Consider the following 25,130-nt stretch of genomic DNA (forward strand, 5'->3'; position numbering starts at 1 on the left):
TTTTCCGGGGGTTCTCTAACTACCCCTGGGCATATGGAGTGTCCGTCAGTGATCATGGTGTGCTGCTCAGCAAGCAACGTGAGCGCTCAGCTACTTGACGGCCAAATAAGCGATGCTTGGTGTATGAATAGTGTGTAAAATTCGAGATTTTCACAATTTGTCTGTGGTGTCGGGCAATTTTGAACTTTTCCCATCCCCTGAACGTGGGGATTGATTTGATTTTTAATAAAAATGTTCGTTGTGCACATTTACGTACTTATGATGAAGTGGCCCTTGATAATGCATATAAATTGTTTTGTACTAATTATTGTACAATTAGGAACATGAACCTTTCCGTCTGAAAGTAGCATTCGATTGAGAGTTACATAATTTTGTATCAGAGTAGGCTATTTTCTGTGCAACATTCTTTGGCAACACTTCTCCGTACTTATGCCGACGAAGATGGCTGTGCGGCTCGTCCGGAATGTGGTATGTTAAGTTAATAATATCCAGATAACTGATTATTAAAATATATATATACGCCCACATGACAAATGTGTACAAATATGGAGTATAACAACTGATGTAATAACAATTTCGTACCTAACAGTAAACAAATAGTAATGGAACCATTATTTCCATTTTTGGTAGGCTGATACTTTCTACAGCTGTTTTCTTTACGAAGGGTATTATGGAAGAAATACTGGACATTCTTGAAGAAGTACAGCGAGAAACTTTTTTTTTCTTGTTATTGACATTTACCATTGTTCCTATCCAGCAGCCCTTTACGCAGATCCAGTAGGATTACTATTTTAATTTACATCTATGTAAATGAATTTATTTTTGCAGTTTGAACTTGGGTAACTGTTCCGATTGTTTTATGATTATTTTCAAATTCTCCTATCAGGAAGACTAATTATAGTAGAATTTTGGCAATTATTGTAACACGAAATTTGAACCTTCCTTAAAGTAAGGACCACTGTTTGGATTTCGAAAATTATTTATTTATGTTGAAAAAACCCTTAAAAATTACCTTACGTAAGCATGCGCGGTTCTCATGGACACTGTATTTTCCATTGACAAACGACTGTAAGTATCGTAGACGTGGGCGTCCGGAAAGGGGGAGGCCTGCACCCCCTGGAACAAAAAATTATATTTTTCACACATATACGGTACTACTATCATATGAGGGAAACACCTACGAATCATATATTTCGGACTTCTTTACATTGCTAACGTGTTATTTTCGAATGCGGAACATTTCTTAAGGTGAAATAATGCATTTCTAACTAAGATAATATCTATTTCTTCTATTTACGAGTACTTACTGTTACTTGTTGTTTCAAATCTGTAACGCATTATGGCCGTGATAGCGTACTGGTTTAGGGGGCGTTCTGAGAGTGTTTTGTCGATTTATGCAGTGTTGCAACTTCGTTCACCGGAAAATATCTACTTTCGTACCCGGATTTGAAATTATGCTAATACGTCACATTGAACATTTTTTGATGATGAAGCACATATTTAGGGGTGAAATGAGTGCTAATGGAAACTAACCTAACAGGCCTAACCTAACCTCGTAGGCATACCTCGTTCCCGTGAATGGTTAGTGGGGCTATCGTGAACAGAAAGTGTAAAAAGAAAAACTTACTTACCCTAAGAGATGCCGGAGCGCCGGCTGTCTGCTACCCTAAAAGATGCCGGAGCGCAGGCTGTCTGCTAGCACGGTTTTGAACGATGCACTGAATTATCACTGGGGATAAACGTATTTTACACTATCTAGAAGTTTTTGGAACCTGTTCTTCTTTAACATGCATTCACAACGCGGACACAAAGATGAGCATGCAGTGTTGTTAACTCCCATCGGTTACCACCAAAAGGCAAGAAGGACGTAAACTAGACTCTAGCCCATGGAACATTGCACTCTCGTGCAGAAAGCAAATGGCGGGAGCAGAAACAGCGTGTCGTACAGAGATTTTCGCAGAAAACAACACGCATTCACATTAAAATGGATCAAATCTACATTCAGGAACTTCCACAATGCTAAAGAAAATGATTTCCGTAAGTACTTTCTCCTGTAAATTTGAAGGAATCCGTTACCCGAATCTGTAACACATTATGGCCATGATAGTGTACTGGTTTGGGGGCGTTCTGAGAGTGTTTTGTTGATTTATGCAATTGATATTTTGAAGGAATCCGTTTCCCTCATACGATAATGTTACCATAATTTCATTTCAGCCACAATAATATATGTTAATTACGTATGATTTTACAATACTTGACCCTTCTCCAATTTCGTCCATATTTCGCATACACACTAATTTAGGGCTCCTAATCACGATTCTGCAGTTAAAATTTGGCACACTCGTGTGGAACTTTCGGTAAATATGCGATATTGCCCGAATACCTCTCACTCGTTTATTTCGTTAATTCTTAAGGTGAAGTTATGCCTTTTTCCATAAAATAGTGTCAACTTTTCATATTACGAGTCATTATTTGTATTCCTTGTTCCGCTTGGGTAACAGACAATATGGCATGCACTCGTCACGGATCATCAGGCGTTGTGCTTGTGTTTTCTCGATTTGGAGTGGGTATGCAGTGTTTCAACCTTCTTCACCGAAAGATACCTACTTTCGTGTTCATTATGTCATCACAAACCATTGACGGATAGCCCCCAAAAAACATTCATGATAGCCCCACAAACCATTGACGGATAGCCCCAAAAACCATTCACTATAGCCCCAAAAACATTCACGATAGCCCCACAGACCATTTCTGGCTGGGTTGGGTTAGGTAAGCATAGTTAAAAATAAATTCTCGTAAGGAAAAGGCACGTTTGGAAACACTGGCGAGACAGCGTGACTTTTGACGCTCGCGCCATATGCAGGTACATAATGGAAACAACGGCATAATGTCAGAAAATGCAAGTTCCTTACATAAAAAGTGATTATTTCTTGTTCTGCAGCATTCTATGGTGAAGTTTTCAGTTTCCGCGAAAGAAAATACCTCGAAGAACTTCGACAATGCTACAGAAACTGATTTCAGTAAGTAGTTTCTCCTGTAAATTTGAAGAAATCCGTTCGGGCGATATCGCATATTTACCGAACTTTCAAAATAACGTGTAGAAGGTTGTGAGGTATAAATGGCTTAATTGAAGATGACGGGAGTGTTCCCCAATTTGTTGTACACTTTATACATGAGGCCTCCTGAACACGAATCTGACATTAGAATTTCCCGGTCACGTCTGTAACTTAAGATATAACCGAAAATTTCATGTAACGTTAGGTTACGTTTGGCAAACCCAGATCTGAAGTTAGTTCCTTTCGATCTACTATCGGGGAATAGTATGTATATGTATACTATCGCTATTTTATTATGCTTGTGACTGAAGATAATAGTACACACCTGCAACTGATCTCTTAATGCTTCTGACAAAAGTCGTAATGTATCTTATATCGTAATGATACATCATCTGTTAATATCAATTCAAACATACAAACTTGGTATCCACAGAGGTAACCAGGAAATCATAAGAGAATAAAGGATAAAAAATAAACATTACTATGGTTTAGCAGTTTGTTGTGGTCTGCTGGTTGGTGTGCCGGGCGGAGAAGTGCAGTGGGTAGGTTGAGCGGCAATTACAAATGTGAATTGTATTACATGTATTTACATTTTATTTATAAAAGCTCGAAAAAATCCAATTAAACCCGAAAAACTTTTTTTTTATAAAAAAACTGGTTTTCTTAAACCCTGATGCGGTCTGCTTTTCGGTAAAAATTTACTATCCTTCGGACACCTATAAATTCTTCGTTTCGTCAATTTTTGACATTCGTACTTACGTATCTGCTTCGCGGAACATTCCTTAAGGTGTATTAGATGTTTTTTTGATCAAAGTAATTGCAATTTTTCACATTACGAGTACTTTTTACCCAAAGTCTTTTCGCTTGCCTGAGACACAATATGTTGCATACACCTTCCTACATAATTGTGCGCCTCCGCTCCTCTCCAGCTACCCAGCTTACTCTATAGAGTCCCTGTTAAAGGCATGTTAGAAATTGGCCGGAGTCCATCGGAGAATTAATTTTCAACAAACAACATGAATTTCCCCTATCATACATTCCCACATCACACAAAACACCTTTCCGATGTTAGACAATCCTACAGGAACTTATTACGGTAAGTAGTTTCTTTTGTAAAAATGAAGGAATCTATCCGAACAATAGTAAACTAGTACCAATATTATAAAACTAGGTATCCAGAGGAAATATAAAATAGTTGTAGTTTTACATGTAAAAGGGTAAGATTAAAACATGGTGTTCCTACAGAACTACAGTTTAGTGCAGGTAATTCTTGTTACTATAAGGGCCGATTTTTCAATGCGAGATTAAAGTTTGGCAAATAACTAGAGGTTACTGCAATTTTTGGGTTTTTCATCAGTGGTCAACTGGAGGTTAAGTGGACTGAACTTGATCCGTGCTTCATCTGAAGGTCAGCGAGAAGACTGGTAGTTTCCGAACAAACATGGCTGCCTCATTGGAAGGTAGATCTTCACCAGACAGTTCTCACGCACATTGAACGAGAAATAATTCAAAATGAAGTGCGCAGTAACAGGCAAAACTAAACAAATGGTCGCCAAACTTTAATTTGTGACCATGTGCTGTAGACATCTCTGACGTATGACGAGGGCAAGGAAGGAAATTGGGAGGTGGCAAGTTGGTGTAGTGGATGAGGGTGGTAGCTTGGAGCGCGTGTTGTTGTGAGTTCGAGTCCTTCTGCTGAAGTTGTTTTTTTTTTCATTTACCACGATTTTGACATTGATTCTATGTTGTGTTTTGTGCGATTCTAAAATATGAATTAAAAATTGTTATTATATCGTCGGGTAAAGTTATGGTGTAAAAGTTGCCTATAAAATATGAATGTTCAATAAAAATATTTAATTTCTCTGTGATGTTAATTTTTCCCGGGAAAAAATTTGTACAAAACAGAGTATTAACTTCTAGTTAAAATATATGTGCAAAAGCTCAACACATTTTCCTAATTACATGGGCTAGATAGTAATTATTTCCATCTGATGTATCTATAGGAAAGAATACTTTATTTGTACTACATTTTACTATTTTGTGTTTTGTGAAGTCCATGTGGTTTATGACAAAAGCCAAATGTGTAGTAATTGTTTTTGCCTTATTTTTGTGGCAATACAATACTTGCACGTTAGGTTCTGTATTTGCAATGTAAACAATGATTTTCAACAACCACAAGTGCCCTTTACATAACAGGCAAAATTTGATTTGAATTTAGAAATCTAGATGGCAGTGGGATCGAATTCCTTGCATCAACATTACCAACATACAGTTGTTCCATGCCCAACCTAAGGTCAGCAAACCTCTGGTTATTTTTGCATTGAAAAACACAATGTTTGTTAAGAGTGGAGGTGAACTCTAACTGGTGGTGTGCTGACCAAAAAGTTGACCAGACATTGAAAAGCCTGCCCTAAATGATTTTTATTTTAACCCAAGGATGTCAACCGTTAGCCTTATTGATACATAATACAAATTGTGAAATTTAATTGCTTTGAAGTTTTATGTGCAAGGAATTTAGATCGATTTTCATCAGTTCTTTTAATAATAATGCATTTATAATCAGCAAATACTATTCATCTTTTTTATCATGCAGATTAGTATTGCTATCTGCTACAAGCCTTCTACTTCTGGTGCAGTTCAACTGTTTTCAGTCATTATAAAACTGTAGTCAGCTCAGCTCTTTGGGTAGCATTGGAGATAGTGTTTTCACGCAGAGTTGTTGTTGTTCTTCTTCTCTTTCCCCTTTTGCCTTTGCTATATAAGGATTCGGCTGCACTGGTGTTCCATATAGCAACTGAAATCACCCCCCTAAGGTTGTTTGCTACTGGAAATGTTCATAAAAGTCTAATGCAATGGAAGCTAAAGAAGGCAAATGCACTAAGTGATAGTTTAATGATGAATTGCAAGTATGAGTAAACAAATACTGTACGAAATCACAAGAGGACTAACACAAACAATGCCTTAGCCTAAATTTGTATGCAAGACACTTAGCTTGGGATGTTTTGACATGTCTGTGAATTGTTAGACTGATCAAAAGGTTTTAAACATTACATAACATGTGAAACACTCAATATGCTGACCAAGGCAGTAATTTATTTTATTATAAAACATAAACTAAATGTAACGTTTCAACCTTTTAGCAAGGTCTTCTTCAGACTCTGCACCAAGTACAAATGTAACAAGGTACAAAAACAGGATGATATATATACACACACAAACATTACTCCACTCCAGACTATTAGAAAGTTGTTCTGGAACATTCTAGCAGGTGGCTTCCCCTTGTCAACTGTACTTTCACCTAAAAGACTAAACATATTTACTTCCATCTAGAATGTGGTTGGTCTCTTTATCTCACGGTCTTTTTCCTTCATTCTTCTTCCTTCTCTTTCTCTCTTGTCCTTTCCACTCTTTCTAACATCTTTTTCCATTATTTGTTATCTTCAGTCTCCCATTCCAGTTCATTGTCTCTTCTTCATCTTTCTTTATTTCCTTGGCCTCCTTCCATTTTCTCACTAGTATTCTCTTCTCCCTTCCTATCTGCTTATCCTCATCCCACTCTGTGTCATGTCCTGTTTCTCTTGTGTGTTTCTGTACCTTGTTACATTTGTACTTGGTGCAGAGTCTGAAGAAGACCTTGTTAGAAGGTTGAAACGTTACGTTTAGTTTGTTTTTTAATGTAATAAATTACTTCCTTGGTCAGCATATTGAGTGTTTCATATCATGGAAACAAGGCTTAATGGTGTTATGACACAACAGCCCATTGAGGGTCTACCTACAGACTGCTGGCCTCACTCCCACCATATTCTACTCGCTTACTCACCCGAGGTGGGAGGTCATCCAACCAGTTACGGGATGATGTGTGGTCAGCACGACAAACCCCCAGTCTTTGTTACAAGTTTTCATGACCTGGTTACGCTACTCATTCGTAACTCCCCAATTTCCTCACGATGGTGGGTGTCCACCGGTCCCATACACAGGCCGAAATCTCAGGACAGACAAACCTGCATGCATCCTGTAGCCGGAGCCCGAAGCATGACACCTTAGACTGCACGCATGGCTACTGTGCAGGATCAAAAGGTTTTACCTTGCAAGAAATGTTTGTGGGAAAGGAAAGGATTCTGTTAAATGAAGTAAGATTGTATTAATTTTTATTCCTTGTTGTGTGGCCTTAAAAATAATGGTAGGTTTTTTGTATCTGATGTTAAGCTATTGAAATGCATTAAGTACTAAGTGTGAGCATATTATCCCTTGGTCCCCGAATGACACCTAAATATTGCAGTCTAGTTTTAAACTGTGATTTTGCATTTATCGGCTCTTCTCTTTTTCTTTACATATACACAATGTGTATGTGTGTGTGTGTGTGCATATATAAGATGTGAAAGATCATTTCCTCCTTTCAGCTTTTCAACACCGTACCATTGACAAGGTCATATAGCAGTCAGGTCAAAACTGTGACACTTATTCCAGGTGATGGAATTGGTCCTGAAATTGCAGCAGCAGTTCAAAAAATATTCGCCGCTGGAAAGGTTGGTTTTCTTTCTGTATTATTATAATAGCCCTCCCTGCCCAGTCTGGTTTGCTACATGTTTTGACTCTCTTTACACTCACGTGTCTAGTTGGTTACAAAGTGCAACACTGAGTCATCTACTTTGTTGATTTCGTGTCATGTAGTGCATTAGTTGTCTAAACAGTTTTCATTAGACCCATCTAGTCACTGCACTTTTTGACTCTTTGCACCGAAGCATCTAGTTTGTTACACGGTGCAACACTGAGTTGTCTAGTATTTGCAGTCAAGTAGTGTATTTGGTGTCTGCACTGTTTGCACTACATTCTGGGTTGATGTATGTGTGGTGTATGGTCAAGTGGTGAGTGGTAACTAATCAAATGAACGTTTAAAGCAGCAGACAGGCATTTGTTGAATCTTCTGAACTTGAACACGGCTTTCAGTCTACTTGGTTGAACGTCATTTTCTTGCACCGCCCTGACACTGGAATCCACCTGCACTACACCGATTGTCAAAAGTGCAGCGAACTAGACGGGGCTATTATATTCTGGGGTGGTGTACAGTGTGGTGAAGGGTCACATGGTACATGTTAACCAATCAAATGAATGTTTCAAGCAGTAGACAGGTTGAATCTTCTGAACTTGAACACCACTTTTCTTGTGTACAGTGTTTACTTGGCTGAATGTAATTTCCTTGCACCAGCCTGACACCAGGATGTACCTGCATTACACCTGGTGTCAATAGTGCAGCAAACTAGACTGGGCTAATATTGATTATAGTGTAAAGTAACATTGATTTCCTGTGACAGTGTGTAAAATGCATCAAGTGATCTCATAAAATGTGTAAATATTGTATATGAAGACCACAGGGAAAGATCGTGCTTTGTCCATTGTTAATCAAATTGAAGTAAAGGTGCTATTAGATAGCTCCATGAAGTGTCCTTCTACCTATGAACTGTACACGAATAGAACATGCTTTTTCCATCTATTACAAAGAGGTTTTGATTGTGTAGACAGGAAAAGAACATGCTCATGACCATGCAAACAGGGAAATAATGTGCTCTCCTGTAAAATCAACAACATGGACAAATCACGTTCTGATATATTCTTTTATTGCTAGGTACTCTATTGTTCTATGCATACATATATTTTATATATCATCGATGTCGATACATTACTGTTGTATCAATATCGAGTAATACCAGTGCTATTTGTATCGAATGGAGTGTAACACCATAGTTTCTAAATATCCTGAAAACTAAGCAAAGTGCCTACCTTACTTTCCATTATTTTGGCAACCATGGTGTGGGGAGCAATGGAATTTGTTCTTAAATAATAATATTATGTGAAATTAGGAATATTTTAAGAGTAAAACACTGATATGGCATAGTTCCAATTAGAAACTGTATTGTAAATTGTGTGGCATGACCCTGCATTCTATTTGCCATAACAAAAGGTAGTATTTCAGTTTCCACAACTCTGAGGTATTAACTCATGCCAATTTTCTTTTCTCCTCCGTATATGGAGTGTGGAGCTGTGATGGTCTAGGTGGCAGGGCATCTGATTGTTATACTGGAGGCCCAGGTTCGATTCCTGTGGTGGGTGACACAAAGGTTAGGAATTTCCCTGGTTCGTCCAGCCTCTGATAAATGGACACTTTCTTGGGCAGTAAAGGCATCCAGAGCATATTGCTTACCACATCACTTTCACAAATGGCTGATATAATGAATACATCACCTCAATATGCCTTCATGACAGGGTGTAATAAATAAATATAAGGTGACTTTACCTTTATATATGAGTGTAATTTTGTTTGTGTGCTGTAGGTAATTACATAACTTGAAATTTCAAATCATGTCATTATTCTCTCGTAGGTTCCCATAGACTGGGATCCAGTGGACGTCACCCCCATCAAACGACCAGATGGCACAATGGGCTTGCCACAGGCTGTCTTGGACTCTGTGAACAAACATAAAGTTGGATTGAAGAGTCCTCTGACAACTCCCATTGGCAAGGGCTTCCGGTCACTGAATTTAGCTATAAGAAAGTAAGTCAGGCCAAAATTATAGGCACCATATTCTATCACTTAGTGCCATGTGCTTCTATTCGTCTCGCGACCAGAATACAAAATTTCATGTAGTCTTGGAGAAAAACTAAGAAACTAAAAATGCACCTTAATGTTTCTATTCATTTACAGTATAGTGGTTACTCTTGGTTTTGTGGTAGCATAATGTCTCAGCAAACATCCTGCATTGGATATCCTATTGACAGTAATTGAAGTAGATCAATGCTTTATTTAAAAGTTGTATTTTGGGTAGTGTTAAGTGTTTATTTTATCATTGGTGCTATTTATAGTACCAGTTCAGTAAAAAATACCACATACCACCACAGTGTTGTATCTGCAATGACTGGCCTGCAGCTGCACAGAGGGTTAGCTGGTGTGGTATGACGTGTGTAGCAGACAGTTCGTTCGTGCAGCTCTCAAGGTAAACATATTACGGGGAAGGCTATTTGGTGCTGATACAGCAGTTTGTCGAGGTGGTAAGAAGATGCTTCAAGAGCAGCGAGTGAACATCAAATTTCGTGTTAAGCTGGGTAAGATATTTACGGAAACCGTTACTCTGCTATACCAAGTGTACGGGGAGGAAGCTATGTAGCAGACCCAAGTTCACGAATGGCACAACGATTCACAAGTGGTCGCATGTCCACTGTAGATATTCCACATCCAGGAAGACCCAGATCAGCAAGCGGAAGATATGATTGCCAGAATTTAGGAAGAGGTCCGTCAAAACCGCAGACAATCGATAGATGACGTGACAGGACTCTCTCATGGATCAGTTCACACTATCCTCACAAATTATTTGCAGATGCAACGTGTGTGTTTGAGCACGTTGTTCCCAAGCAGTTAACCAATGAGCAACTGGAGAAGCGTGCACAACTCAGTGGAGAAATGATTGACAGGTGGACCAGGATCCAGATCTTTTGAACAGAGTAATTACAGGTGATGGGACATGGTGTTTCCTGAACGATCAACAATCCAAACGGCAGTCATCGACATGGAAATCATCCTGCTCACCCCGACTAAAAATATTTTGTGCAGACAGAGCCAAGGGAAAGGTTGCACTGGAAGTTTTCTTCAATATCCAGGAATTGGTGCATTTCGAATTCATTTCTGAAGGTCGAACCGTCAATTGGGATACGTATGTTGCTATTCTTAGTCATCTTCAAGATGCAGTACGTCAGGAAAGGCCTCATTTATGGCAAAGCAAGAACTGGCTCCTCTACCGCAACAATGCCCCCGCACACCGGTCTCTCAAGGTGAACGAATATTTTGCAAAGCACAACATTCCTATCCTTCTACAGCCTCCATATTCCCCAGATCTGGCCCCAGCTTATTACTACCTCTTTCCGAAGATGAAATAGTTACTCAAAGGGTGGAGATTTGCTTCATCTGACAAAGTCAAGATGTATGCAATGCATGCTCTGAAGGAGGTGACCAAAGATGGCCTCCAGTGCTGTTTTGATAAGTGGTATGAACGCTGGCAGAAGTGTGCCACTGCCCAAGATCATGACTTTGAGGGTGGTGTTCTGTAAAAGGGTGTATTGTGTGTGCAATAAATGCAGGGTTCCCACACACCTGGGAAAACCTGGAATTCTCATGGAATTTGAAGAAAAGTAAAAAGTCAGGGAAATCTCAGAGAAAATCATCTAATTATCATTGAGTCCCAATGAGGCACATCTGAAGAACTAAAATATGCTTGCTCTTGTACTAATAATAATTACAACTTCACTAACTTGCTTTATAAGAACTATTTTGAAGATGTAGGCTTTAGATATGTGTTTATTTTGCATCATAGATTAATTGATATTATAACAGGGTGTCTACCGGTCAAGAAATTATGCTTTAGGTCAAGAAATTTGCTATTTTTTACAGTATAGTAAACTTACATTGTTATATGCCTGTACTGTGATTCAATAAAATTGAATATTTGGAAATCTAAAATTGTATTGAGTTGTGGTTAAGATTTGTTCACATTATTTCTTAAGAGTAATTTTTACATGCATTAATAATTAAAGCAAGTCTAAATCTATTCTTAAGATACAGCTTCAGTTTTCATTGTAACCGGCCTTGGGGCAGGAGTTTTTTATTGAATAAAAATATCTATTTTCTTAATTTCCAACTATACCTAAGTAGGGGGCAATTAAATAAATGTTAAGAATAAAGAAAAAGAGGGCAAGAATTTTGGATTTGTTATTTTGGCAGAAAAACCAGAACTGTGTGAAGACACCAGTGGAAAGAATGGAATGGTTCAGTATAAGTAATGAACTAAAACAGGGAAGTGCTCTTTCCCCACCATTCTTCATAATTACAATGGATGCAATTAATGAAGAGATGGGGAAGAAGGAGAGGAGGAGATGAAGGCCCTATTGTTCGCTGATGACTTAGTAATATGGTGAAACAGGGAAGTAATATGGTGAAACAGGGCAGAAGTAGTACAGAGACAGCTTGATAGTTGGAATGAGGAAACCAGAAGAGCAGGAATGAAATTCAAAGCAGAAAAGAGCGAAATGCTAATATCTAGGAAGCATAATTGAGAGAAGTGGAAGAATAGATGAGGAGGTAAAGAGAAGAGGACAAATGTGTGATGGACTATATCAAAGTGTTCGAAGATTAATATGGAACAGGGATGTACCTATGAAATGCAAGAAGTTAATATACGTATAACACATACTATGTGCCAATAATTACATACGGAGCAGAAACTTGGACAATGACAGAGAAAGACAAAAGAAAGATGCAGGCAGTGGAAATGAAATTTTTAAGGAGTATATTATTGGAGAAGACTAGAAGAGATAGAATAAGGAATGAGGAGATCGGACAGACAGTGGGTGTGGTGAAGCTTCAGGACAGGATAGATCGGGCACAGATGAGATGGGTAGGACACATGAAGAGGATGGATGCAGAAAGACTACCAGTAAGAGCTTACAATGCACAAGGAGTGGGAATAAGGCCAAAGGGGAGACCAAGATGTCTGTGTAAAGAGCAGAGAGTGTTAGGAGAAGAGAACAAGATTGGAAGACCAGGAAAAAAATGGAGAGGCTTGACTTCTATGCCAACCCATCCAGAGGCAGGAAACGGCGAAAGATGATGATAATTTTGGTAGACACCCTGTAAAATCTTTTGTTTGCCAAAAGTATTCTACATATACACACCCAGTCTACCATATAAATATCTCAAAGCTCTGAATGAAATAACAGAAGATACTTTTAAGATGATATATCCTATGGATATGTGTTACGTGGATATATTGTGTACACAAAGCACAAAATGATGCCTTTGACCTGCACATAGGACCTAAGTCTCTGTGGCCACTCATCAATTGCATTATGTCGGTATCGAGGAGGAAATCTTCCACTGCCTTCACGAGATAGTGGTCCAAAGTGGCAATACTGCATTATATCTTCTTGGAAATCATGTCTTGAAGTACAGACCACAATTTCTTGTCCAGAGAGCTGAGGTCTCCACTGCCAGGTAATCCATCAAAAGGGGAAATAAAGTTAAGCACATTTGTCTCAAGCCACTGATGAGTGTATGAGCTGGTGCACAATCCTGATGAAAACTACTACTGGCAATGGAATAATATTGCCTAGATCCTTCACCATTGTCTCCAGGACTGTCTCCTGGTACACTTGGGCTGATGTGTTTACCCCTTTCTTGCAGAAAAGGAGCTCAGTGATGCTATCATAATGCCCCATTTCCCAGTAGGCACTTTGCCTTTATTGCTTTCTGAGGCTAGAAAGTGGTCTGTATGTTGTTTGTAAGCTTTCAGTCCTAGGTCACTGTTCAGTTCACAGACCTGATGCTTTCGTACACTGATTTTTCCCGTTGCACAGTCCTTATAGTACGTGGCTGTCCCTGGCTGGGCCCGTCTTTCACTTTTCCAGTGTCACTGAAATGCTGGACAGTGCGATACTTGAATCACTTGGGAAATTTGAAGCTTCTAGAGAATCTTGAAAATTTCAACTGACTTCCCTATCTTACAGGCTGCTAAACAACCCCGTGGTTTTTGTACGTAACTGCCCCATTCCATTAAGAAAGCTAAAGACAAAATGTTCTGTCACTTCTGTAGGTAAATTAGCAGTGACTTTGAACACCATGTGATGAGCCACCTCCCAAAGTTTGTGACTGTTTTTAAATTTATGTTGTTGTTTTGTGTGCTGTAAAGAAGTGTGAAAGTTCCCAAAAATAACCGTACTCCTTAATTAAGTGCATAAAGATATAATTTTATTCTTTAATGTGTTCTGATACTGATAAAGTACTACTGATCTGATATTAAATTTCAAGTGCTCCTTGAATGTTTAATGAATGGTTCATTCACCTCCTTAATTAATGTATATAACTGAGTGATTGTGGTGGGTTTTGCCTTTGAAAAGGAACTACCTATTTAGGCATTTACTTTGCGAAGACCATGACATTAATTATATGTTATTATTTATAAAATAAATAAATGAGATGGCAGAAAATTGGCACTAAATTACAGATTGTTTATAAATATATCAGATTGGTAATATTACTGATAAAACAGATGTACCATAGGCCATTGTAAAATATATTTAGAATAGTAATATACTGGATATTGAGTTCTCTGGAGAAAATGTGCTGGTTCTGGAAAACTCAGGGAAAATGCAGTTAGAGTTTATGTGGGAACCCTGAAATGTTACTGTAAATGTTCGGTTTATTTTTTACTGTACTGGTATATTCATTCCATAATTGCATGACAGTTATACACTTATGAGAAATTTCGTGTTTGTTAAGGAATTATTGAAGTGCAGGAAATCATAAAATTTACATACCTTACTGGCAGGCAACAGAAACATTGACAAAAATCGATTGGTATGTGCAAAATTGTCTTTCAAATACATAAACTGTAGGTATTTCAATCAGTAATTCCATAACAATGCTAGTTATATCTCCTGACTGGGCCTTAGGAATAATAAAATTTAAAATATTCATTATTGACAGTGAACAAGTGATAACCACATCAATGTTTGGAAGGTAGACACCATTCCTTCAATATGTCCCATACAAATGAAATTACACACATACTTGAGGAATGGGCTAAAATGAATTTTTTTGCCAAATATCAATATGGAATTTACTGATACCAATAATTTGATATGAAATTGTGAATGTTACGGAAAGAATTTGAACGGTTCAATCAATTCTTTAATTAATTAATGTAACAGTTTACTTCCCTGGTTTTCCCTTAGAAAAAGAACTGCTGAGACATTTACTTTACAAAACCAAAATATATGAATTACAGGAGATATCCATTATTCATTTTTAGGGACATAGAGGCTAAATATTTGTAATATGGGAAGTGTATACTCCATTAAAAAACAAAACATTTCTTCATTGGGGAGAGAAAAGAAAAATTTATAAACCAGAAAAGTGTAAAGCTGTGATTCCCCTGTATACTTTCAGTATTCATTAAAAAAAATAGTGTTTTGCACCATATAGCAGAGTATTTATAGAAATATCGGATGGGTAAATTTATTGGAAATTTTACTAATAATATGGGTACACCAAATATGCTTAGATTGAGTGATACCAATTAGATTACTAAGTAATATGACCCATTTCTATTTATTTGCACTTCGAGTTAAAGCCAGTCACTAGAAATATAGTCCTTGTATAAATCTTATAATTTTATATGTAGGCAACATCTTATCCTTTCACTGGGTACTCTAGTATATTGTATTTCCTATTGCTGAAACAAACAACCTGTACTAATGTTTTTCCATTCTCTCCAGAGAATTTGACTTGTATGCCAACATCAGACCATGCCGATCACTTGAAGGATACAAAACCCCATACGAAGGAGTGGACCTTGTGACAATACGAGAGAATACTGAAGGAGAGTACTCAGGCATTGAACATGAGATTGTGGAGGGCGTCGTGCAGAGTATTAAGTTGATAACAGAGGATGCATCAAGGCGGGTAGCTGAATTTGCCTTTATATATGCCAAGCAAAATGAAAGATCTAAAGTAACAGCTGTGCATAAAGCAAATATAATGTAAGTACATGTAAAGGTTTATTTTGATTACTTTAGAACTGTACTCCATCTAATTCATTAAATATTAGGATTAGACATGCTTTGATGCTGTAACCTGACACATACTTATAATCCTCATTTCCATTTATTGTGGTTGAATGCTAGGAACGAAATGTTTGTGGGACATCAGTAGAGTGATTTGTTTCCCAACAAGAAGTTTCCACTATAGTCCAGATAAAATTGTTATTTATTATTATTATTTTTGCCATATTCAGAAACTGCAGAATTTAAGCTTTACAATTATAACGTAAAAACTACGACCTTAACACAGCATCTCGATCGAGACGCTTGGGAACTCGAGTATAATCCGATATTTAAACCGGTACAGATTATACTAGAGTTTTACCTTCTAATAAGTTTTATATTCTAGTTTTATAAGATTTATTGAAAATTTTTGGCCCAAAAACCTGTGGTGCACATTATGCACGGAATAATTCGGATAGCCAACATGAAACCATGTCATTCTCTTTTGCGTCTCTTTTCAAGGGAAAATTTTTGCCAACAAATTAAAACTGGCTTTGTTGTCCTAAAGCAATGCTTTTCACTCCCACCTGGTAACTGCATTCGAAGGAAGCCTGTTTATCAGTATCCGATGTCAAAATGAAAGTTTTCCGTGCAGGCGCAACAAGGTGGGGGGGGGGGGGGGAAGGCTGGTTGTTGAATCTGCGTTGTGAGAATGGAATTTCGAGGCACTCTGAAGGAAACCTTTGTTTTTGAGCACAAGTGTTCCCCCTCCATATGTACGCTGAATGTGTAAAAATTATATATCATCTGACTCTGTGATTCATTCTGCGTACAACGGTATATCTTTCATATCTCTTGGGCATTTGGTTTCTGAGCTATAGTGAAACTCTGCATTTCGCTCAATTCCGAATCTTGAGACAGTGGCGTTCAAGCCTTTTGTTTCAGGGATACAACTCACGTTACATTGGTCATACGACAATGATACAAATATTTTTCTATTTCTTACATGCCAGCGATAATTTCTATGTACATTTTGAACTTTTCATATCCTTTTTTGCAGGGGGGAGAAATCCCATTTTTTTTTAAAAAAAAAGAATTTTTCAGGGGATTTCCCCCCTTTCCAACCTCCATATGTACGCCAAATATGCATAAATTTTATATAGTCTGAATCTCTGGTCCATTCCGCGTACAACGGTATATCACTCATCTCTCTAAGGCAATTAGCCTCCGATCTACACTCATTTAATTGAAACTCGACATTTTGCTCAAAATCGGCTCGGGACCAAGGGGGTACATGTGAAAATGGCCTTGGGACTCAAAAGGTTAAGGCATTTATACACTCCATATATGTCATATTATTTGGCCAGTAATATATTTTAATTATTTTATTTTTCCTTATATTTTCTTTCATCCAAAGTAACATAAAAATCAAAACTTCCTTCATTTTGTGATGAACTTATTTCAACCACTTTGCACATTAGTATCACAATCTGAAATGGAATACTTTTGCCATATTCAGAAACTGCAGAATTTAAGCTTTACAATGATATATAACATGATAGTGTTCTGTAAACATGAAAAATCAATGCAAGTGTCACAAAATCATGGAATGACCCTGTATGGTTTCATGTTGGCTATCCGAATTATTCCGTGCATAATGTGCACCAGAGGTTTTGGGGCCAAAAATTTCTGAAAAAAGTGAACATTATACATGAGTAAATACGGTATTCTTGTAGACGTAAGCAGATTTCAAAATTTGCAAATTCCCGAACTCAAATTAAACATGCATGACTTTAAAGTTTCCTATTTTTTTTCCTATTTTAACCCATTAATGCTGATGGCAGGAAATCCTGCCAGAAATTTTCGGTGACTTCCCTTCCCAGAGAAATGGATTAATTGAACTGAAAATGCAACTGCTTTAATGTTTAGACCTGCAACCTTCTTTGTTGACCATGCGGATGCAGTTTCGTTATTTAGTGCATTCTCAGGTAGTGAATTATTTTGTGCTTGCGAGAATAGGAAGAAAAATGGCTTGCAGCTCATCAAATAAAAGGTAAGTACAAATATGTTTTACTATATTTTTGTAAACTAATAGATGAATTCTCATCTTGAAATGTCTCTTTTTTCGTTGTAATAAGCGATTTGTAATTGTAGCATATAATGTGCCCAAAAATATTACTTCAAATTACTTTGACAGGAAATTGCCACCAGGCATTTAGATGCTGTAAATCTGAGTCACAAACAATTCAGCAAACGCGTCATACTTGTTTTCTTGTTATGTTTTTTGTACTGCACATTTCTACAAACTTGTGCTTTACAGAATAATATTTAACATTATCATGTAAAGGGATATTTAGCTTCAGTCCAGTGGCAGCGATTAGGCAGGGGGGGGGGGTGAGGGGGGAGAGTTGCCCCTTCATTTTTCGCCACTTTTGCCCCTGCACTATGCTAAACCTTATCTACATAGGAGAATTTACTGTATTTGCCCCCCTAGTTTTGTCATCTTGCCCCTTCCCCCAGTTTTGGAACCCAATTGCTGCCACTGCTTCGGTCATTCCCTATCTTCACATCTGTTGCTGCCACATTTTCCTTTCCTTTGTATTGCAGTAGATATTTGTTTAACACAAAGGTAAATGTACAGTACAAATAAATCATTTTCCGCAGTCCCAAAAATTCTGACTTTTAATCGCTGTTTACAGTTTGCATCTTTGTCCTCAAAACCACAATGATTCAATAGTAATGTTAAACTTTTATTATTATAATATTACTATTATTCCATTATATTGCATGAAAGTATATAAACAATAATATGTACAAAGACAAGTTACACTTCCTACTTGTTCTTACAGGTTCTCTCTCAATGACATTTATGACCTGCTGACGGAAGACTCCGATGAGGAGACAAATGACTCAGTGGCGTGCTTAAGGAAGGGGGGTTGGTGGGTGCCATAACCCCTCCTTTGGCCCAGTATTCCTAAATAAAGGATTTCGAAAGCAGGAAATGATGGCAAGATGAGGGCTGATTGTTAAAAAATGTATACTTATTCCCCCCCTTTCTAAAATCATGGGTATGCCACTGGAATGGCTGTAGTATTGTTCTTACGCAGCCAGTTGAAGACCCTGAAGCAGATGCAGACGTTGACTCGGATAAAACACTAAACAGAAGAACTACCGGAACACCTGCCAAGGAGAATTCTCCAAACAAAAGGAGATGTACTGTCCCAGAGATACTCAGGGAGTTTGAAGAATCCTGCTAATGGAGATTCACAACCTGAAAAGCACAAATGCAAAGAAGAAAAAAATGGACATTGTCCATTTTGAAAGGCATGAGAGGCATGTTGAAAACAAAGTACAAAATTTTCATCCCTCGTTCTCTCCAACTGCTGTGGATTATGCAAGTACACTTGGACCATCAATGGATTTCATCCAATTGATGTTATCAGTACATTTTGTTGATATTATTGTGGCACAAACTCAAAGTTAAAGTTATGCAATTCAGAAAAATCGACGTACTGAGCCAATAACAAAAAAAAAATTATCTAATCCATTAGAATACTTTTTTTTGTTTCTGAGTATTGTAGGTTACCAAACTGCCATATGCATTGGAGTGATGCATTAGATATACACAATGAAATGATATCTGGTACCATGAGACTGGATATATTTGATCACATAAAGTGCCACCTCCATTTTGCTCATAATATGAAAATGAACCAATGTTACTACAAAGTAAGACCTACTCATGAAGCAGTTGGGAGTAGCAAGAAGAGTTACCAGATCACCATTTTTGAGAAAAGCGCTACAGCATGCACTCTAATATGATAACGCTGAACATTGAATTGTGAAGAGCAATATACCTAATTCAAGATGTAAGAAATGTTCAGGACATACTACATGCAATTGTGGTAATTGTGTATCAAGGCTTGGGACGCATTATGCAGCAATTAACTGATGTTCAAGAGATTGATTGAAAATTCTGCTTCCACTTGAATTATGTGCTGAAATATTTAACTTTTTAGAAATTGATTTAGAACACATTTTTGGAACTATTGTACGTTTTTTCTATATATTCCATATAAATAGGTTATGCTGTAGATACCAATGTATTAAAAATTGTTGTTAAGTAACTAAATAAAAAACAAAATAATCATAAAGAAAGTTAAAAAGTAGTTGAAATTGTTATCTTAAATGCCTGGTGGCAGGAAAATCTGCCAGTCTGTAACGAAGGCAAATAAAATGAGTTTTAACCAAAAAAAAATACAGTCAACTCTCGATTCTACGACCCCGGGTATAACGACCCTCTCGAAGTAACGACCCTTTTCCCGGGAACCGTGAAAAATTTAGAAAAAGATAGAAAAATTTGAAAAAAAAAAGTTGAAAAATTGAAGGAAATCGGCCGAAAAATGCATTGTTTTTTCCTCCACTCATTCCCTTTACGAGCGCTCTACCGCTCACAATTATGTCTGAACTAAAAATAGACACCACCACACCATGCTTGAGTGATATCCAATAGCACTTGACCTCTGCCCTCCCCTCCCTCAAGTGCACCAATGTTACCCCACACCCGACTGCCGCTACCCAACGCACCAGGCTTGTTTTGTCACGCTTGCTCTTGGATAAGTGAGAAGAGAAGATCGAATGTGCTTGGATGTTATTTTAAATCGACTTGACTTGTTTCCTTGTCCTAAGAGCTGCTGAAAACTCGCGGGGAAGGGTGGGAGCAGCCCGAAATGACTGCTGGACTTGCAGTCTTTGCCAATGTGTATGGCAAGGTCAAGCTCTATCATCGATAAATACACCACCTTGAGAGATAAGATATCGCAGGAATGTTTGAAAATACAGATGTGTGGCGCCTGGAAGTCTGGCCCATCTGTCCAGCTCTGACCTAGAGTTCAGCAGGTTCCCGTGAGTGAGCAACTCTCGGCCTTGTAGCCGACAACTTCCGGTAACTGCTTTCATTCAAAACGTGTTCTTTGTTCCCTGCAACACTTCATAAAAAAGCGAAACTGTTAGATATAATTAAAACCACATAGGTGAACTAAAGATCGTCAACCCGCTTAATGCGTTGTCATCCAGGTTTCCACAAATGTTTACTTCGCTCTTACGTGCATCATAACTCCTGCTTCTGTTTTCCACTTCATACGTTTTCCTAATTGTGTCGATGTCGTAATATCTGCCAAAAAAGTGTTCCGTTGGCTGACTGATTTCTCCCTCTTTTCCTGTCAGCAAACGTAGGGGGGGGGGGGGGCGATGCAAATTGTTTCAGCCACGATTTTCTTTCTGATGCGGGCTGATTACAGGCGAGGGTGGAAAAGGACCCACCCCTCTTCCTTTCCTTTGACGTCTAAAATGGGGTAACCAGTTCTGGATATATTCTTGAAAACGAACAAAAACCATGGAACAAGTAAAAAAAAAGGTGACCCTCTACCCTTTCCCCAGTTCATTCTCCGCCACTGGTGTGCACGGCAATGTTGAGAATTGCAGAATTCAGTTGTTTTTTAAATTTATTTATTATATATTTTTTTTAATGCTGTTGTCTGCATAGGAAATATTGCCCGTATTATTGTCTGTTGCGTGGTAAAACGTAAAGTAAGGGTCATTTCTTTCTTCTTTACACTGCTGTTAAAAGTTTCGTCTTCGACAGTTGCGTTATCTTTAAAATGCTGGGACTTTTCTCTTCCGCCACCTGTTGCTCGAACTTCCAGCCGGTCTCCTTGTTTTTACGATGCAGCTGGCGCCAGTGTTTTGTCTAGCGTCTGCAAAGCCCTTGCTTGCCGATAACAGCGATGACTCATCCAGCGCGAAGAAAAAAGTTATTGTTTTGAATCTCGCAAAGCTGTTTTGATTGAAGATAACGAAATTCGATCTCCAGAAAGCGAAACAAGAGTTAAAATAACTTCATGTTCTGCGCCTTCTGATAAGCAAAACTGTAAATTTAATTTACTTTTCTTCAGAACCATTCATGTGAAAAAAATAAAAGTGTGTTCAATGTAGGAATGGTCGCTGAGACCGATTAAAAAGACATTATTCAAGGGGAAAGCATTTGGAGGGGTGGGTGTTTGACATCGAGAATACTCCTAAATCCAACATTAAATCGTCAATTAACGTGAGAGTAAATAACGATCTACCATTTTGATATGTGAAAATGCGCAGTTTCATAAAGCTTGTTTTCAGTTCATTTTATGCTGATGGGCTAATCGGGACTAAATATACAGTTTAAAGTGAAATTCAATTCCAAACCCGAATGATTATCAACTGCCACGTTGTTTAATGACCTGTCCTACAATACGCATTGGGTGAAAATAGATCGCAAGTTGCGCATTTCCTTTTTCACGCTGGGTTACAATGCAAGTCAAGGAAGTTGTTTGGACTGCTCCCTTGAATGGGGAAGGAGGGTGAATGAAGTTGGTTGAAGCAAAGAAAAGTGACTTTTTTTTTACGATGTATTTTACACAGCCGAACCAGAGCGAAAATTACAGCCCTGCCTTAATTTTTTTTGTCTGGTACCTAGAGAGGTTGTGTTGTTTCTCCCGAGAGATCTAATCTTACCAGTTAATCTTGTAACAGACAATGCTCCAGTAAACCCGTATAAAATCCAACATTCATTCTGCCCGATTATCTCCCGACTTTTGCTGGCACCAGTCTGACTGGTGTCAAGATTCTTGGAGTTTCACTTGCAATAAGCGAGAGATTGTTTACCTTTCCATAGGTCTCAGTGGAAACGGATTTCTCATGCACTAGAATTGTAAGAATTTCCTGGAAAAGCAACGACTGTGCACAATTGAAACAAAGTAACATTATTTTAAATTCTCTTTTTTTTAAAAATTTTAATGTTCTATTTTCCTTCTCACAACACGCATCCTGTGCATAACAGGTTGTATAACTACCAGGATAAATGGTGTTACCATCTCCTAGGCATCTTAGTGTCCGTTTGAGCTCCCTTTAAGCTGAAAATTGGTGCAAATTCCAATAACGACCCCTTCGAAATAACGACCCTTTTCCCGGGAACTGTGAAAGGTCGTTGAATCGAGAGTTGACTGTACCTTATTTGGACCTAAACTGTGACATTTCAAAAAAAGATTTTGAAAAAATACTTGAAATGCTGTTTCGACATTAATGGGTTAAATCACTTTTAGATTCATTCGTTAATCATAAGGATGAGGATGAATGTTGATATGATACATGTTCGTTCCAGAAATTAAACCAGATATCCTTATAAAAAAAGCTGAGCCATCATGTGGCTCTTGGTTTAAAAGGAAAATAGTGTAATTGCCACCTGGATTTAACACAATATAGAATTATGTATGCTATTGACATTAATATATTCTGCATAGTTAGTATAATGAATATAAATTAGAGGATAGTTCTCTACAATTTGGTTCAATACTGCTATTTTAACATTGTAGCTATTTAAAGTGTAGAATAGTTTTAATCAGGGCTTGGATTTTTATCACAATGACAACAATTGAGACTGGATGTACACTTTAAACATGGAATGTCAACCATGGAACAATATTCCTCCCTTGAGGGATCAAACCTGGAACCCTTTAATTGCATGACAACAGTATTACCAGCACAACACTGGTGAGACCCTGCCTTTGTTCTCACTTCAGGGGAAATTGCATCATAAAGCCTTCAGGGTTAACACCATTGCAAGAATTGTGCCTTCTGTACCTTACTTGCATGTTAGACACTTAACTTGATCTTCTGTTACAATTAGTGTAGGAGACTATTCAAGGTGCATACCTTAAATAATGGTCCAAATTTTTTAAATCCACCTTGGTTTTTCATTAGAGAGTGGGAATAGAATAAGCAGTATGTGTGGTTTAAAAACTTTAAACCATTTCATCTAGCTGCTTATACCTTTCTCACTGCGATGGAAAACCCAGTTGGATTCGTAAATTCAGACTGTTATTTAAGATACAGGTCTTGGTGTTAGTCTTTTAAGCAGCCGTCAAATCTGTGTTTCTTGCATCTGGATGCCATGCATCTGTTCTTGGCATTTGTGCATTCAATATACATGCAAGTGAACACCTGCAACTTAACCTCTGAACATGCAGGCCTCTTTCTCTTCGTTCCCTCAGGGAATGTGCACACTCAGTTCACAGGATGTTGATTTTGGAAACCAATCAGCTGGAGTACTGTTGTACACACAATTCTGTTATCCATTTCATATATCAAGAAACAATAAAAGAAATGAATAATCCTGTAGTTGAGAAGGAATAATTTAATTATTTTTGGTCCTTTTTTGGTATTAGTATATTTTTTTTATTTGTAATTGACGAACAGTGATGGCAAATATACTCATTTTTAATATGTGTGGAGGAGTACAGTTTGTTTCAAGCCAATTCCTGTTATTAAATGCTCAAAATTGGATGTTTTATTCCTAATACTAAATATATATTGCTTTTCATTATGTTGAGGGCTGCTTTTTGTTGCCTCCACATTGTACTTGCGTGAGAAACTGAAGGAAATCACTTTGTATCATCTGGTCTTTGTGGAGCTAAACACAGAAACTGGCAATAATAATTGATGTATTTAATGTCTTTATTGTTAGACCTCTCTGCCATTACCGGAAACAAGAAAAAACACTGTACTCAGTGAACCTCATTGAATTCCAGTGAGACAACATGAACAGTAAAAAAATTATACATGCATGATGGTTGCATATGTCTCCCTGTTTAGGAAGGGGAAAAGTTGCACACACATGGAAGTGTTTGCACTATCTCCTGCAGGTGGATTTTGCACTTGCCTTCTCTTGCTTCCTTGCATAGGTGTGAACATATCATTGCAGTATTTATAATGCTGATGACACGTACCTTAAGAGCACTAGGAACAGTTTCTATGTCCAGACAGATGCGACAACCTGAAACTGCTCCTCCACCACCGACCTTTACCTGTGTCGAGCTGGAGAAAGAGGTCTGTGCGCTTGGATGGTTGTAGGAGGAGGGGGGAGTTAGCATTAAGCTTATGGGAGTATTGTTTTACTTGTTCTCTTTGCAATTTCCCGCATCCGTACAAAATCCGCAGAAATGGCTCCCCTGCAAAGAATGTGTAGCTTGTATAATGAATGGTTAGAGGGGGGCATACACTTGGACATACAGTAGAGCGTCGATTATCCGAAGTAATTGGGGGACATGGGTGTTCGGAAAACTGGTTTGTTCGGATAATCGAACTGTACATGTTTATTTGCCAAAAAGAAGTACTGTACAGTAAATTTATTCATAAAAACAGGCATCTCTTTAAGTATTACAAAGTAACGTACAAAGGCAACTTTAGTAGGAATATATAGTATGTGGTACAGTTTATTAAACAAAAATATGTACATATTACTACATACGCATTTTGCATGAACAATACATACACCGACAGAAGTGTGCCGATTGTTGAAACACAGAGACTGGCGGCTTGGCCGGTCAGCAGCGCCTTATGAAGGCCCCATTAGAAGCAATGTTCCACCAGCGGTGGCTCAGTGCGGCGACTACTGTG

At 38.0% G+C, this 25,130-nt stretch overlaps 1 protein-coding gene across 1 annotated transcript in view; it reads left to right on the top strand.

Annotated features, from left to right (window-relative positions):
* The first annotated feature begins 337 nt into the window (after positions 1 to 337).
* Idh3a (isocitrate dehydrogenase [NAD] subunit alpha, mitochondrial) overlaps positions 338 to 25,130 on the top strand; it is a 90,909-nt gene continuing 66,116 nt past the window's right edge. Inside the window, exons 1-4 of the mRNA XM_083118436.1 lie at positions 338 to 468; positions 7,457 to 7,582; positions 9,434 to 9,606; positions 15,375 to 15,638. Coding sequence (XP_082974562.1) covers positions 430 to 468; positions 7,457 to 7,582; positions 9,434 to 9,606; positions 15,375 to 15,638 — 602 coding nt within the window. The 5' untranslated portion in view covers positions 338 to 429. The remainder of the gene's footprint in view (positions 469 to 7,456; positions 7,583 to 9,433; positions 9,607 to 15,374; positions 15,639 to 25,130) is intronic.

This window comes from Lepisma saccharinum, chromosome 3 (assembly GCF_977018435.1).
Source record: "Lepisma saccharinum chromosome 3, izLepSacc3.1, whole genome shotgun sequence".
NCBI classification, from domain to species: domain Eukaryota; kingdom Metazoa; phylum Arthropoda; class Insecta; order Zygentoma; family Lepismatidae; genus Lepisma; species Lepisma saccharinum.